General features: G+C 38.0%; 1 protein-coding gene across 2 annotated transcripts; it reads right to left on the bottom strand.

The window, feature by feature from the left end:
- Positions 1-6,978: 6,978 nt before the first annotated feature.
- LOC101732092 lies at positions 6,979-13,678 on the bottom strand. 2 transcript variants are annotated; one of them, XR_004223324.1, is made up of 11 exons: positions 13,582-13,678; positions 12,524-12,910; positions 12,131-12,302; positions 11,703-11,810; positions 11,242-11,397; positions 11,026-11,145; positions 10,599-10,727; positions 10,241-10,360; positions 9,765-10,001; positions 7,873-8,263; positions 6,979-7,180 (listed from the first exon to the last, which is right to left on the bottom strand). XR_004223324.1 is itself a non-coding variant. In XM_031904559.1 (10 exons), exons 1-10 carry the CDS (start codon positions 13,649-13,651, stop codon positions 7,951-7,953), a joined length of 1,812 nt encoding a protein of 603 aa, XP_031760419.1. In that variant the 5' UTR covers positions 13,652-13,678; the 3' UTR covers positions 7,682-7,950. The 2 variants fall into 2 exon arrangements, 1 of the variants encoding a protein (XP_031760419.1); XM_031904559.1 differs by lacking the exon at positions 6,979-7,180 and having other exon boundaries at positions 7,682-8,263.
- Between the last annotated feature and the right edge of the window lie 1,515 nt (positions 13,679-15,193).

Genomic DNA, 15,193 nt, shown 5'->3' on the forward strand with positions numbered 1-15,193 from the left:
TGAATAAACCCTAAAAAAACACCTCCAAGTGCGGCTGATGCATTTCAGTATTTATCTAAAGTGGGTGGAGAAGAGCAACAGTTCATAATATAGAATTGTAGGTAAATGCGCAGTTATAAAATATGATTCTTCTTTGTACTGTAGGGACCCATAGGGTTAAATGGCCCCTATGGATTTAAATCTACAGGTTCAGTTCCCTTAGTTGCTGGGCAGGAGGGAATGTATCTACGTGAGTTCATTTACATGTATCACATCTATTGGTTATAAGGTAGGGTGACCACTTCCTGCCTGACTTTTGTATAGTGCTGGGAAAGGAGTGGCACCTTCCTGTTTGCTTCCACCTCAGGAACAGGGTGGATGTGTGCTGAGAGCCCAGGCACAGTGAGTGAAGTCGGGGAACAGGGCCCCGTGAATGAGGCATTAGATAGTGGCAGGTGTAGCTCCCTGTATAGTACACTCTAGGAGTGTAAGGCAGTTAGGGTTGAGCTAGAATGAGCAGCACTGAGCTCCTACATAGGATTTGCAGTTTTTCTGGAGATATCTCTCCCAGGCCATATTGCCTGTAGTGTAGGGATCCAAGTGAATAGGGAATCAGGACAGAGAATTCCCTGAGGGATCCCCTACAGGGTGTGTCGCAGAGGTGAAGTGAGATTCCTGCCAGTCTTCCCGCAGGGGAGTGTCAGTCTGTATTACACTCTGCATGTGTTGCCTGTACCACTGGCCTCTGAAGCTGTATTGTGAGTAAACCCTGTGGATGTTCAATAAACACTTAGGGCCTGATTCACTAAAGTGCGATAAAACGCGTGCTATTTATAGCGTGCGCTAAAAATGTTATCGCGTCTTAATTTTCGCGATTTTTCGCACGATTCACTATAAGCATTCTTGCGCTTTTTTACGCGCGGTATTTAATGTGATAGGTTTGTCGCGATAAATAGCGTGCGCGGTATTTTCCGCGTGCGCTATTTATCGCATGCGCTATTTATCGCATGCGCTAATTGGCAATCGGCAGCATAAAAATGGCGACATTTTGCTCTGGAAGAGCACAAGAGTGCTAGAGAGGTGCTGTATAAAAGTTTATTTGCAAAATAACCCCCAAAAAAACAATAAAAATATAAGTAAGAAAAAAAAAGAAGTGCTAGAGATAATAAAATGGCTGGCTGGGTCCTGGGGCCTGGCTGGGTCCTGGGGCCTCTGGGTCCTGGCTGGGTCCTGGGGCCTCTGGGGCCTGGCTGGGTCCTGGGGCCTCTGGGGCCGGTGGTGGGGCCACTTGAGGTCGGGCCACTGGGGCCGCAGGTGGTCGGGCCGCTGGGGCTGGTAGTCGGGCCGCTGGGGCCGGTAGAGCCTGGAGGGCCTGGGGTTGGGCTAAGCCTCCCCAAACCTGCTTGGCACCTTAAAAAAACAAAACAAAATAAAAACTCACTCCATTTCTGCACTGTCCTGCAGATTTTCTGTTCCTGCAAGCCCGTTCTGCTGTGCTCCGACTGGTCCTTTCTTGTGGATTCTCCAATCATAGCACAGCTTTCTTGACAGACAGTGAAATTGACCAATCAAAGCAGAGATGCACACAGGGATCAGGAGATTTTGCAAACTAAAGGCAGTGCAGAAATGAAGACTGGAAGGAAGAATCTACTGCTGTAAACTTTACCTGAAAACCAACTCTCAACTTTTGCTGCAGATTTCATCCCACTCCCACAGGCGCTATACTCAGGTACTATACACAGGTACTATACACAGGTACTATACTCAGGTAATATACACAGGTACTATACTCAGGTACTATACACAGGTACTATACTCAGGTACTGTACGCAGGTACTATACACAGGTACTATACTCAGGTACTATACTCAGGTAATATACACAGGTACTATACTCAGGTACTATACACAGGTACTATACTCAGGTACTATACACAGGTACTATACACAGGTACTATACAGTTCTAAAGGCTGGATCACTAGTTGAAATTAAATTGGTTTTTGCCTGACCTGACATTTATAATATCCCTATCCCCTACCCTAACAGATGGATGGTAAGTTAACTCTTTCCCTCTGAAAAAGCTCATTGTGCTTTTATATATTTGTTGTTTTTTGCACTTACTATTTTGTTTTTTACTTTTGTCATTGTTTTGTTCATTTCTAGTTTTTTACAATGGGGCCAATGTATCAGTGTCAGTGTTAAAGTGCCAGGGCCTGAATATCTGCCATCAGTACCCACTGTGCCTCACTGTATGTATATAATGGGCTGGTTTTGCAAATACAGGCTGCCCCTCACTGTATATACTGGTCTGGTTTTGTAAATACAGGCTGCCCCTCACTGTATATACTGGTCTGGTTTTGTAAATACAGGTTGCCCCTCACTGTATATACTGGTCTGGTTTTGTAAATACAGGCTGCCCCTCACTGTATATAATGGTCTGGTTTTGTAAATACAGGCTGCCCCTCACTGTATATAATGGGCTGGTTTTGTAAATACAGGCTGCGCCTCACTGTATATAATGTGCTGGTTTTGTAAATACAGGTTGCCCCTCACTGTATATTATGGGCTGATTTTGTAAATACAGGCTGCGCCTCACTGTATATAATGGGCTGGTTTTGTAAATACAGGCTGCGCCTCACTGTATATAATGGGCTGGTTTTGTAAATACAGGTTGCCCCTCACTGTATATTATGGGCTGATTTTGTAAATACAGGCTGCGCCTCACTGTATATAATGTGCTGGTTTTGTAAATACAGGTTGCCCCTCACTGTATATTATGGGCTGATTTTGTAAATACAGGCTGCGCCTCACTGTATATAATGGGCTGGTTTTGTAAATGCAGGCTGCGCCTCACAGTATATAATGGGCTGGTTTTGTAAATAAAGGCTGCGCCTCACAGTATATAATGGGCTGGTTTTGTAAATAAAGGCTGCGCCTCACAGTATATAATGGGCTGGTTTTGTAAATACAGGCTGCGCCTCACTGTATATAATGGGCTGGTTTTGTAAATACAGGCTGCGCCTCACAGTATATAATGGGCTGGTTTTGTAAATACAGGCTGCGCCTCACTGTATATACTGGGCTGGTTTTGTAAATTCAGGCTGCCCCTCACCGTATATAATGGGCTGGTTTTGTAAATACAGGCTGCCCCATACCGTATATAATGGGCTGGTTTTGTAAATACAGGCTGTGCCTCACTTCTTACTGCCTAGCAGTTGTTATTACAAGTTATTTTATAATGTTATTTGGTATCATCCTTTCACCCCTGCTGTTTCTTGCCATATAGTTGCTCCCGCCCTCCATTTTCTTGCTGTAACTCCCCCTTTGGTTTAGTGTGTTATGAAGAGACTGCAGTGAGTGTAAGCTGTGTAACTTCATTAGAAATTTACCTATGGAAAAGTCTCTATGTTTATACCCTTGCTACTTTGAAGTATTAAGAAGCATTGGAAAACACTTCTGAGTCTTTATTCATTGAGTAAGCTATCTGTCAAGGTGATCATTCAACCTGCTGCACTCATCCTCACAGACTGGGTCTACACTGGGCTTGTGGCAGGTACAACTGATGCTGAGACAGAACAGGCTGCGCCTCACTGTATATAATGGGCTGGTTTTGTAAATACAGGCTGCGTCTCACTGTATATACTGGGCTGGTTTTGTAAATACAGGCTGCGTCTCACTGTATATAATGGGCTGGTTTTCTAAATACAGGCTGCGCCTCACTGTATATAATGGGCTGGTTTTGTAAATACAGGCTGCGCCTCACCGTATATAATGGGCTGGTTTTGTAAATACAGGCTGCGCCTCACCGTATATAATGGGCTGGTTTTGTAAATACAGGCTGCGCCTCACCGTATATACTGGGCTGGTTTTGTAAATACAGGCTGCGCCTCATCGTATATAATGGGCTGGTTTTGTAAATACAGGCTGCGCCTCACTGTATATAATGGGCTGGTTTTGTAAATACAGGCTGCGCCTCACTGTATATAATGGGCTGGTTTTCTAAATACAGGTTGCGCCTCACCGTATATAATGGGCTGGTTTTCTAAATACAGGCTGCGCCTCACTGTATATAATGTGCCTGTGGTGTCAGTGCCCACTGCCTCTCTCTCTATAAAATTAACTTAAACACATCTAAAGGGGGGGGGTCACTTTTAAGTTATCATTTAGTATGTTATAGAATGGCCTTTTCCTAGCAACTTTGCAATTGATCTCCCTAATTCATTTTTTTATCGTTCTTGAATAATTTGCCTTTCTCTTCTGCCTCTTTCCAGCTTTCAAATGGGGGTCACTGACAGGCAGCCAAAAATTATTATTTTATTATTGTAATTTTTTATTACTTATTTTTCCATGCAGGCCCCTTAACTATTCATATTCCCATCTCTTGTTTAAACCACTACCTGGTTGCTAGGATAAATAAGACTCTAGCAAGTAGAAATACCAAATGGAGAGCTACTGAACAAAAAGCTAAATTACTGAAAAACCATTAAAAATAAAAGAGGACCAATTGCAAATTGTCTCAGAATATCAATGTCTACAATATATTAAAAGTTATTTAAAGGTGACCTACCCCTTTAAGCTAACTTATCCCAAACACAAATGGATGGAAAACCCCTCACAGAAGTGCCTGTATGAATACTTTTACATCCTAAGCATTTTAGAGTAAAAAAGCCCTCCCACCCGCACTTTTGCGCAGTATCCCTGGGAGTCAGTGGGAACAGCAAGAGGTAGTTGGGAGGTTCATTTTTTAGACCAGCAGCGAATCCACTAAGTGTCACATTAGCTGTAGGTCAGTCTGTGTATGGGCCATATTTAGCCTCCCCAAACAAAAAAGTATGTAACTAGTATTCTATACTTCTGTACAGTACAACTTGTGTACATATATTTATAACACTCTAATATTTATAACATTAGCATATATATCCAAAGAAAGATCTAGCTAGTATTTACATGTCAGTTCTAACCATCATATACCCATCCCAGTATCCTCCATGTGTCAATGAACTACAGCTCATATCACTGCCTTTTTGTTTAATATTATGGGCAAAGCGTTTAATACACAGGAAAATAAATATCCAAATACTGATTATTAATTCCTGATCAAAAAATTATAAATCCAGTGTTAAACTGAGACATATTTAGCACAATGTTGTATTAAACACAAAAATGTTCCAACTCGGAACTAGTTTGTTTTCACAAAGAAGGTTCTTTGGATAATGGAGCTCTGACTAATTAAATGGCTCCCATAGTTGTACCAGCATTCTGAACCCACCCTGAAGGTTTATAATGGTTGAAAAAAGTAGATGATTAAACTCCCTGGCCAGGTGTAAGTGCAACCTTTGTCATCTGTTACCTTCTGTGAGGTCCCTTTAACCCCATCCCCTCTGTGAGATAAAGAAACACAGGGTATATACAGTATAATGTAAATGGGTGAAAAACTAAACTGACCAAGATAATCTTAAAATAAAAATAATGCAAAACCAATTACTCTATACTATACTGTGGCAATAAATCTGTTCCTAACAGCATTAATGAATCCCTTAAAGGGATTTTTTCGTGATTTTTACGGTGTAGTTATTATTTCTAAATTACACTGTTTACATAGCAAATAATTCACTCTACCATCTAAAATTGTATTTTTGCACCAAGAAATGTATTTTATTTTTGTTGTAATATTGGTGTGTAGGCAGCCTTAGTGCATTGTGCCTAAGTCTCAGCTTTCAGAAGGAGCCAGCGCTACACATTAGAACTGCTTTCAGGTAACCTATTGTTTCTCCTACTCCCATGTAACTGGAGGAGTCCTAAACTGGACTTTGATTTCTTACTATTAAGTGTTATTCTGATTTTGTAATATCCTGCCTGGAATTGAACCTGTGCAGTATCTTTACCACTGCTCTATATGAGCAGACAGCTAAGGTCCTGGTTCCCTGCTAGGTAACCCTTGTATATTCTTGTAGGCATGGTTAGTTTTACCTGTTGTTAATCTGGTCACAAGTGCTCTGTGTTAACAACCAACCTGCCTATATAACCTTCTGCTCTGCACTCACTCATTATAGGTCTTTCTAGCAAAGTTCCTGGGTGTGCTTCTGTCCTGTTCTGTGTATTTGGCTCTGACCCTTGCCCCTGTATCCTGACTTTGAGTGAACTCCGCCTGGACTGACCCCTTGCCTGTTTGACTTCTCCTCTGGATCCTGCTTTTGTACTGCGCTTCTGTTCTGGTTTTGACCTGGCCTGCTCTAGTCCTCCAGTCCTTTTCAAACGATCTGGTTCCCTTGCTTGCCCAGAACCTTTGCCCTGGTCCTCTCACTTTAAGACCTGGCGGCACCCGAGTAGCGGAGGGCTCCACCTGAAGCGAAAGGTGGTTGTTATAGGCAGAAGTGTGAGCTGTGACCGGGACCTTGGCAGTTGTTCTGGGTTTTGGGTTACCGATCATGACAGATATCTACTGGGAGCTGCTGTCTTGCTCCCTTCCCATTGTTCTGATGATCGGCTGCTGGGGGGCAAGAGGGAGTGGGGGGCAAGAGGGAGAGGGGGACAACACTCCAACTTGCAGCGCAGCAGTAAAGTGTGACTGAAGTTTATCAGAGCACAGGTCACATGGCTGTGACACCCTGGGAAATGAAGAATAGGGCTAGCCCCATGTGAATTTCCAAAATAAATATAAAAAAATCTGTTTGCCCTTTTGAAAAAACGATTTCAATGTAGGATCCTGCTGGAGAAGCTCTATTAACTGAGTTTTGATAACAACACATTCTCCCATGGTATTACTACTTTAAGGACATGATTTAAAAATTAAAAAATGAAAACATTATTGTTAATGACCCTAATGTTTTTCTTTAACCCCAATACACCCAGACTATACAACTTTCTCTGCTCCCATAAGGGAATAAATATTGGTAAATCACAAAAAATCAGGGAGGGTTGACTAATATAAAAAAACATTTGTTAATTTATAACTCTAAAATGTACAAAGATGGCTAAGCAATGAATTTTTTTTTATTTATTAATTATTTATTTCTTTGTTGCCAAATCAAGACCATAACTATGATTCAGATGATAATGCTGATAACAATGTTGCATGCTTTGAAATCTTCAAAACGTTGTCAAACAAAGTCAGGGCTGCCATCAGAAACCAAATTTTGGCTTTCCCCAATCCCACCCTCTGATGGCTGCCCTGGTTGAAAGAAAACCAGTCCGTAGTATTCTAAGAATAAAATAATATAAATCATTAGTAAACAAGCAAAATAAATCACAAGGACAGTTTCTAACACTGATGTAAGATTGGTTTGGTGCAGTGGAAACCGATCCCCAGTAACCAGACTAAAGGTGGCCATACACGGGCAGATTTAAGCTGCTGATTGCTGGATTTGATGCCATTATTTTACACTACTACAGACCTCGCATAATTACACTAAAGTAAAAAATTCAAGTGGCAAGAGCATGTGATGGATGAACAACATATTTTCACATAGCATTTTCAAGGGTTTGCTTCCATTTACCGCTGATTTTTTTAAAGAGAAATATGTGAGCACTGAAAATCAATACAGGTATGGGATCCCTTATCCAGAAACCCGTTATCCAGAAAGTTCCAAATTACGGAAAGGCCATCTCCCATAGACTCCATTATAAGCAAATAATTCAGATTTTTAAAAATGGTTTCCTTTTTCTCTGATTGTTATCCAGAATGCTCAGGACCTGGGGTTTTCTGGATAAGGTCCCATACCTGGATAACAGGTCCCATACCCGTACAAAACTTTAAGGCTGTGCTGTCTGGTTATGGGGGGTGTATTTAGTCACTGCTGTTTTACACAGCATGATAAATATGCCTCTTAATGTATTTAGCTCTGCTCAGAATTACAAGGAAGGAAAATTTGAATGAATATTTATCAAACTCACCTTCTAATGATCCATTCATTATCTTGGTTTGGTTTTCAAAAGGTTTGAAAAAATATGTCAACATTTTCACAAGCATTTTCATATCTTGGTCGAAAATCTGTAAAATTTGCACTTTTCTTTCGGCTCTGGCCTATATATTCTGCAAACTTTTGCAAATATTTTTTTCTTGTGCCTGTTTGGCAAGGAAAATGTACAAACTTTCCTGCTAACAATTTTTTTGGGACTGTTCCAATAAAATTTACAAACATCTGGGCCATAAAAGAATTTGTGATCCTTCCAATAATATTTACAAAGTGTTGGGCCATAATAGAGTCTGTCATCCTTCCAATAAAAGTTACAGACTTTTTTGTGGTCTTGTGGTAGTTTTTCCCCTGATTCTTCATGATGAACCCTATAAAAAAATGTTGTAAACATTAATTTTGTTATTTACAATATTATAATAAATCTCAGACATAAACTTCCAAAAGCTATTGGGATAGACTTGTTTTATGTATATTACCAGAAATGTACCCAACAGTTACAAGGAACATATCTGTATGGTGGAGGTTTAGGTGATGTAGAAGTGGTAGAGGGGCTTTGGGTGGCAAAACAATGTACAACCTGTGTGGAATGTCTAGCATCACATGTCAGGACCAAGAATTAAGTCCTCACAAATGTTTTATAGGTATGCCAAAGACTAATGCAACTATCTGCTCAATGAGAACTTTAATACTGACCGATATATTTTAACATGACAAGTCAGTGTAACATGTCTTAATAGTCAAATAAGACACTATGTTCTCTTATTATTGTGATTGCTACCTTGGGGTAACCTACTATCTAGCTATGGCTGGTCGCAAAGAGCATTGTAAGCCAACTGTTAATAGCAGTATATAGAGTCTTGTGCTGATTTATCATATTACTGTATTAAACTAGTGTTTTGCACTGGATCACATTTACAGTATATTGAAGACTGAAGCTCCCTGACATATGCCCACTATCAACTCACATGAAGTAAAGGAGCCTGACCTTCTTTAGATGATCATTTTATCATTAGTTTTAATAATGTATTTAGAGATTAAAAATGGTTATCTAAAGTCGAATATAAACTGCTGATCCAGCCCCCTCTAGACAGAGTTGACATTTTTATATGTATGTCCAGTTTTATTTAGTGAGAGACTAGAGGAATCGTGTGGCAGCTTAATAGGGAGGGATCATTAATAGTTATGAACATTATAAACATAAATGGTTTATGTCTATGAAGATTCTCATTCATCCAGGTCATGATATACAGTATCTAGTAGGATTAAGTCTAAAACAACTGGACTTTTCTGAGTTTTCCTTGAAAACGTTTCACCACTCATCCGAGTGGCTTATTCAGTTCAAATGACTGGTAGGGAATTCCCCGGCATTTAAACCCTTGATGGTAGTACAGTCACAGACATCCAATCACAATGGTTCCATTTAACTTATTCAGTCATTTGAACTGAAGAAGCCACTCGGGTGAAACGTTTTCAAGAAAAACTCAGAAAAGTCCAGTTGTTTTAGACTTAATTCTACTAGATACTGTATAAGTGGTGTAATAAAGCTTTAAGTCTGCCCACATCTGTTAACCCATATCAACCAATCAGTTGTTTGTTTTCAAATAGCTGACATGTATATACTACCAGGTGGCACACAAGGCAGCAACCTATAACAGTAAATGTTATTATTATCCTTTATTTACATAGCACACTATATACAGTATATCACACAAACAAATATTAGTCAGCTGTTTATAGATATAGTTAAATAATTACATCAGGTTCTAAAAGGTGATGTTTACAATGTCAGTAGATATCCTACTTGGCTAAAAGAGTTGGAATGCATGTCAAACTGATGTTGCAGTAAATATAATGACTTAGTAAACTCACACGTCATGTGGCAAGGAATCAGGAATGAGCCCATCCGTTGATACACAAGGCAGCAAGGAAGAAGTTTCTTGCACCACTGGCTCTTGTACTGTAGGGATACTCTCCTTATCAGCTATGGGCTCTTCAGTTAGTACACAAGGTGGCAAAGAAGTCAGTTCTGGCTTGACCGAATCTAGCACTGGCGGGACACTTTCCTTACCAGCAATGGGTACATCAGTTGGTACACAAGGTGGCAAACTGTTAACACAAATAATAGTTTTATTATTCTAATAGATAGATACATAGATAAAACATGGTATTGTCTGTACTATTTTAATAAATGTTTGATTCTGTAATACTAGTTATAAATAGCACCCCTTAAATGTTATACTGTATTTATATTTAATATTGTAACCAACATCTGACTTAATGGTCAGATATGAACATCCCTATAATTCTGTAATGTGTCAGTAAAAATGACTGAGAAATAAACTCACCTCTCATGTTCATCAGTCTGTGTTGCCATAGAAGCAGTTTCTTTCTCTACCAGCTTTTGTACCATTGGGGCACGTTCCTCATTAGCAATAAGTCCCTCAGTTGGTACACAAGGTGGCAAACTGTTAACAGAAATATGATTTATTATTAGTAGTATTATTTTTATCCTTCATAATTATAGTAAGTTATATTTTTATAGAACTAACACATTATTCAACATTTTACAATGATTATCATACATTTCAGTCCATACAATCTAGGCCCAACCACACATATAAACAGTTGATGAGCATCCACAATTCCACATTTCTTTATTATTAGACATGCCAATCCAGAAAAAATATTATTTGGGAATCATACCTCACAATTACAGAAGGTTCTGAAGGCTGCAGTGGCAAAGAAATGATTTTAGACTCCACTGGTCTTTGTGTCAGAGCAGCGCCTTCTTTATCATTTAAGATCTCTTCAAGCCTTATACAGCGTAGCACCCTATATAGTAAAAGAAGAAAGCTGTTAATATTAGTGATATGTACACTACAAATGTATCTAAACCACTGAATTCATTGCCCATTCTAATAATTACTTGCAGAAAATGTTCTGTACATCTTAATGCTTTCCTCATTACTAGATATGCCAAAGTATAAAAATACAAGGCAAAATGGTGATAACTAACATTTCAACAACAGTGAACCCACTTTCCCCAATTACTTATCCTACAGTCAGCCTAATTCTAGCTCCAGTCATAATTACAAAATAAAGGTTTTGGCTCTAAATTCAGGAAACGTACTTATTATCTTTATTTGGTGGCGATTCCTTTGATGAAAGCTGTAGCGTGTAGGTTTCAAATTTTTGTGCAGATCCTTTCACATCACTGATGATCTCTTTAATTATGATATGATGCCGCACCCTGTGTGAAGAAGGAAGTGTTTAGTACAGAAAAAACTTTAAAAAACTAGAGCATTAAATATGTTATACATTATATAGCAAAACTTAGCAAGCTCACTTTTTGAATTTCCTTTTCTGACTTTTTGGTGATGCCCCCCCTTTTAGAAAGCCATATTCAGGTGAGGGCAAAATGGGTTTCTCTGGTTCCTCTTTTGTTCCCGAGGTCTCCCCCAGCTCAGGGTCCTGAACTGAAGTCTGTACAAAATGTCCTTTCCTGTACAAAAAAAAATACTTGTTATAAAATATCATTCATCTTTTGCCTTGGAGAATACATCATTAAAAACTTGAAAATAGATTGGCAGATATGAAATATATTAGTAAACGTATATTACTACTGGCTGCTGGTAACTACTGCTTGCATTCATCTGCAATAAGTCAAGCTTTGCAGCACGCACTGAATAATAATTTTAGTAATACTGCATTAATCTAAATATAAATTATATTGCAGCACTAAAATATTTGTTTTTCTATTAACATGTTCCATGGATAAGTTGTAATGCTTATTTTTAGCTTACAAACCTATCATGGCTTTTAGCTCTAGTCACTGTCTGGTTTAACTGTTTTGCTTCTCTTGGGTTTTCTACATCATTAGGCCTTTTCTTCTCTTGACATTTTTTATGCAGAAGCCTGTGGGAACAAAATACATTTACTGTCTCATGTCACTGAATATAAATAACAGTAGCAGTTTTGCAACAAGATTATTTTAATCTGTTATGAATTGAAAAATCTAAATTGTTGTTACAGAAAAAGAATTAGTATATGTCCCCCCGAGTTGCAGCAAATTAAAAGTAACTGTTGGCCAATTTTAGCAAGCATTTTATTTTTCTCTGTAATAATTTACCAACTACTTGTATGGATGAATGTTAACTGGTTGTGCTAATAAAGAACAATGTGCAGTTAATATAACCCCCCGCTTATACATTTTCCCTTTAAGTAGTGCCACTTACCATCCAAGAGCTCCAAACACAGCAATTACAGACACAGACAGCAGTACAGCTACTGGAACAACATATTCATTCTTGATATCTCCGAAGATGTCTTCTGTCTTCTTCAGGATTCTGTGCCTATGAGCCTGATTGCTCATTTCTTCATTTGCTTGGCTTCTTTTCTGTGTCTCATCTGTGAAAAGTAAGTAAATTGGAAAGTTGTATAAATAACACCAATAAATGACCAGTTTTTTTTCAATTTGCAAGACCTGTGAGTGCAGTTCTATGTTTGCAAATATTGATTTGTTTATTTTCACAGGCATTGCATTTTTGCTAATGAAATTATAACATTTAGCTTTTATACATTTTATACCCCATATACCCCTTTAAAATATTATGTGTCTTTGGCCTTACCCATTGTTTCCATCATATTTGGAACTTGGATCCTGATTTTTGGGACGGGTTCATATAGTACACCATCAACAGTCAGTCGGACTTCAAAGGTACCGGAATCCATGCTTCTGGCAGGATTAATAACCAGAGAGCAGTTGCCTTTGTTGATAACTGATCCATAAACTTTATAACGTGCCTTTAATTTATTTTGAATCACTTGAGTGCTGCCACTTATGCTGATCAAAGGGATATAACTCTCACTGCCATAGGGAGTTTTACCCCATTCTAGATGCAGCTGCTTTAGGCTGAGAGGAACATCTGTACTAAAGTGGCAGGGTATAATATTCCAACGATGCAATTTCAGCTCAAGTCTATCTGTAAAGAGTGTGAGGCCTTGTACCTCAACAGCTGAAGGAACAAGAAATAAACCTTTAAGCTTTTGTGAACCAGTTAATACTGTTTATGATATAATGTAGTGGAGCAATATAACATTTTTTGCAAACTTGTAGTAGAATTTCACCATTTGTTTTGTTTGGTGGAAAAAAAAATATTTTTTTCTTACTGGGCAAAAACATGCATGTAAAAAAACTAGCACTGAGTTCAATGAATTTGGCAAAAGAAAAAACTCCAATTGACTTTAATGCATTTGGTGTAAGAAAAAAATGCCCATTGACTCCAATGCATTTGGCTTGAAAAGAAAAAACACATTAAAGAAAGTGCCCACTGATTTCAATGCATTTGGCAAGGCAAAAAAAATCACCCACATGCATTTGTCAAATTTTTATGACAAAAAAAAATAGCATTTTGTGACTTTTCCATGGTTTAATCGATTATTTGTGTCTATAATCTTCACAATGCTCATCACAAATTTCTAAACATTCATTTACAATATGCATATTACTTTACAATACACATATATACACACACACAATATACATATTTACATACACATAATAGATATTAATCATACAGAGAATTTATATACACAAATAATTACACATATTTAGGTGATCTGATTTGAGTTATTAGTAATAGAAATTGGCAAATACTAGAACTTTGAGTGTAGTTGTCCTGTTTACCTGATGTAGACTTGACACATAGAAGACAGAGTGTGAAGATGATATATCGAACAGAATTGATAAAATTCATCTTCTTTGTAAAGTTTCTTGCGATAGTAATTCTGTTATAGAAAGAAATAATGGGAAACAATTAAGTTGCTGAAAATAATTGACCACAATCAATTTATATTTTAGACTGCAAAATTTTAAAAGATCAATATTTCTATCTTTTTTATCTTTTCAAAATTCCTAGTCTATCCACAGAAAAAGGAAAAGCCATGTACCTTGATATTGTGGTATTTTGATAGTGAAAAAAAATAAAAAGAAGTAGAAGTAAAGAAAACATTCTCTTTAAAAGAAAGAGTCCTTTCTCTTTGCTTCTCTGTTGTTAAATGATGCTATTTGCCTATGGCTTGGGAGCGCCACTAACGTTGCCTGTGATGTCACAATGTTACTGAGCACCTGTGATGTCACAATTTTCAAATAACCTGAGCACAGTTAGTGCCAGCAGGCAGCACTGACATCAGATTCAGATCCTTTCTTATCAGCTGTCACGTGCGACCTTACCAGGCATTTGACCTCCAAACAGTCTTCTGAATAACGACCATTGTCATTTAAATATTACCTGTAACTCATTGTGTTAACCACTTTACACACAAGCCAGAAAGCAGCCAACAGCATTGGAGGTGGCCTGACATGCACTTAATGAAATTGTACAAAACGACATTTTGTGCATGGATCCTGGCCCGCCAATTAAGTCATTGAAAATATTTGGCCACAATACAATATATTAATTATTGTTAATTATCACACTGTGACACTATTCTTATCTTTTACCCATTTTAACTGAAAATTCTGGAGAATGCCAATGTTTCCACCCTTATTAAATGTTAAAGATTTAATAAAAATTCCAAATCTCTCCTCTTGCATTAAAATCTATGGGCAGTTTTTCTCAAGTGTTTTCTTACTCCAGATGAATGTAAAAATGCAATTTTTTTTTTCGAAAACTCGACAAATTTGAGGAATTTGCGTTGTTTATTCAAAGGAGTTTTTCATATAAATAAATAAGCAACCATTCTATTTGCAAGTTTATTTGATTTAAAAAAACAAACCGAATTCACAAAATCAAAAATTGATAAATAAGCCCATAAGGTGTCTTTTTTTTTTTTTGGTGTTTATTTTCTTTTTCCAACAAAGATAATTACACACAAACATTAACTGCAATAAAGTACAAATAATAACCATTTGCAGTCTAAGTACAAGGTACAATACCGATATTTTGTTATATCATTCTATTGTTTTCATAAGGTGTCTTTAAAGGGTTAGTTCACCTTTAAGTTAACTTTTAGTACGTCATAGAATTCCAATTCTAACTTTTCAGTTGGCCTTCACTATTTATTTATTATTTTGAGCTGAAAAACCCGACATACTGTTCTTCCACTTCAGCTTATTCTTCCGCTTTTTCTTCTTAGCGCCCCCCATTTACTAAATGCTACTCCTCCTACAGTTTTAGGGGTACAACACCCAAACTCTCTACACTTCTTCGCCCTATAGCAGAGCAGGTTGCTTGTTCTTTTCTAAGTGAACCCGCCCCCCCCGTCTTTTTGTGGCGCCGCTCTGAACGCACCAATTT

The sequence above is a fragment of the Xenopus tropicalis genome, chromosome 6, assembly GCF_000004195.4.
Source record: "Xenopus tropicalis strain Nigerian chromosome 6, UCB_Xtro_10.0, whole genome shotgun sequence".
In the NCBI taxonomy this organism is placed as follows: Eukaryota; Metazoa; Chordata; class Amphibia; order Anura; family Pipidae; genus Xenopus; species Xenopus tropicalis.